This window comes from Phaethon lepturus, unplaced genomic scaffold, assembly GCF_000687285.1.
Source record: "Phaethon lepturus isolate BGI_N335 unplaced genomic scaffold, ASM68728v1 scaffold26485, whole genome shotgun sequence".
NCBI lineage: Eukaryota > Metazoa > Chordata > Aves > Phaethontiformes > Phaethontidae > Phaethon > Phaethon lepturus.
The window spans coordinates 5,763-6,920 of record NW_010541603.1 but is presented as its reverse complement, the minus strand read 5'-3'; the positions used below and the strand labels follow the sequence as shown (position 1 = coordinate 6,920).

Here is a 1,158-nt window from a genome sequence, read left to right as displayed (position 1 = left end):
CTCTGCCCCCGCTGGCCCAGCGGCACCCAGTCAGCCCGGCGTTTGAGCACGTCCTCTCGCCAGAGCCTGCTCTGCCCGGCTGCGCAGGGATTTCCGAGCACGGCCCTCTCCACACCGCAGCAGCACGAACCCCGAACAGAGCAAGCACAGAGCGGCCTTTTTAGCTGCCTCCGGCCTCCCTGCTCGAGGAAGCACATCACGCAGCCCCATGCGTGCTGCTGCGTGTGCTCTAACCAGGACACAGGCGTCTGGGGACTGAAGGCACACACAGAGCGAGCGCCCTGGAACCAAGGCTGCGCCAGTCCTTTCAGTTCTCTTAAAACCCTTAAACCAACCTGACTGATTCTCTTCCCTGTTCACACAGAAGCAAAGGAGATGGGGTGCTGCAGGGTGCAGTCTCCCCGAGATCCCAGCCCTCCCCAGGGCTCTACTGGATCCAGTGCTGCAGAGACACCGGGCCAGAGGCACAAACAGCCCTGCCTGGGGGAGAGCTTGGGGGGCTGCCTGCGCACCCCAGCCCCGCCAGTCACCGGGAACAGCGTCATCCAGGTGGACACTCACTTGATGAACTTCTGAGCAAAGGATTTCAGCTTGCCCGTCGCTGCTGCCGCTGCCAGCAGCAAGTCCAGGCTCTTCCCAGACAGCATGTGACCCAAGACCCCCAGCAAGCCCTCAGGGGACTTGGAGTGATCCGCGTCCATGGTCTACAAACAAAAAATTGAGGAAAGAGAAGTCACAGGGAAAATGTGCTACAGAGCAGCAGTAAAACTGCGGCCGTGGGGGCAGCGTTGATCGGCTGCCAGAGCTGCCCCGTTGAGGCCTCGGTGAGCAGGGACCGCAGGGCTCGGGGTGGTGGGGATGGAGGCCTCCATGCCGCAGGCACCGCAGGGCACGGTGCAGGGGAGAGCTGCAGCACACCGGGGCAGCACGACCGGCAGCAAAACATCCTCGCGCGCTCAGCAGCAGCGAGGCAACTAGAGTGACGCAGGGGCAGGGGGAGTCCCCGGGGACCAGAGGAGATGCACGTGGGGAAGCAGCTGAGAGCAGGACAGGCAGAGCTGGCTGGGCTCAGGCTGCTGGCACTGACAACAACGTGCTGCTGAGGCTCCTCTGGCTGGCCGCGAAGGAGGAGGGGGGGTCCTGGACTGTACAGGAGGA

General features: G+C 63.6%; 1 protein-coding gene across 1 annotated transcript in view; it reads right to left on the bottom strand.

Moving 5' to 3' along the window:
- Nucleotides 1-557: 557 nt before the first annotated feature.
- The window catches only part of LOC104621334 (mediator of RNA polymerase II transcription subunit 24-like), a gene marked incomplete at its 5' end in the record, with an annotated part of 6,104 nt that continues 5,503 nt past the window's right edge, over nt 558-1,158 (bottom strand). The window contains one exon of the mRNA XM_010287791.1: nt 558-704. Within this exon, the coding sequence (XP_010286093.1) occupies nt 558-704 (147 nt within the window). The remainder of the gene's footprint in view (nt 705-1,158) is intronic.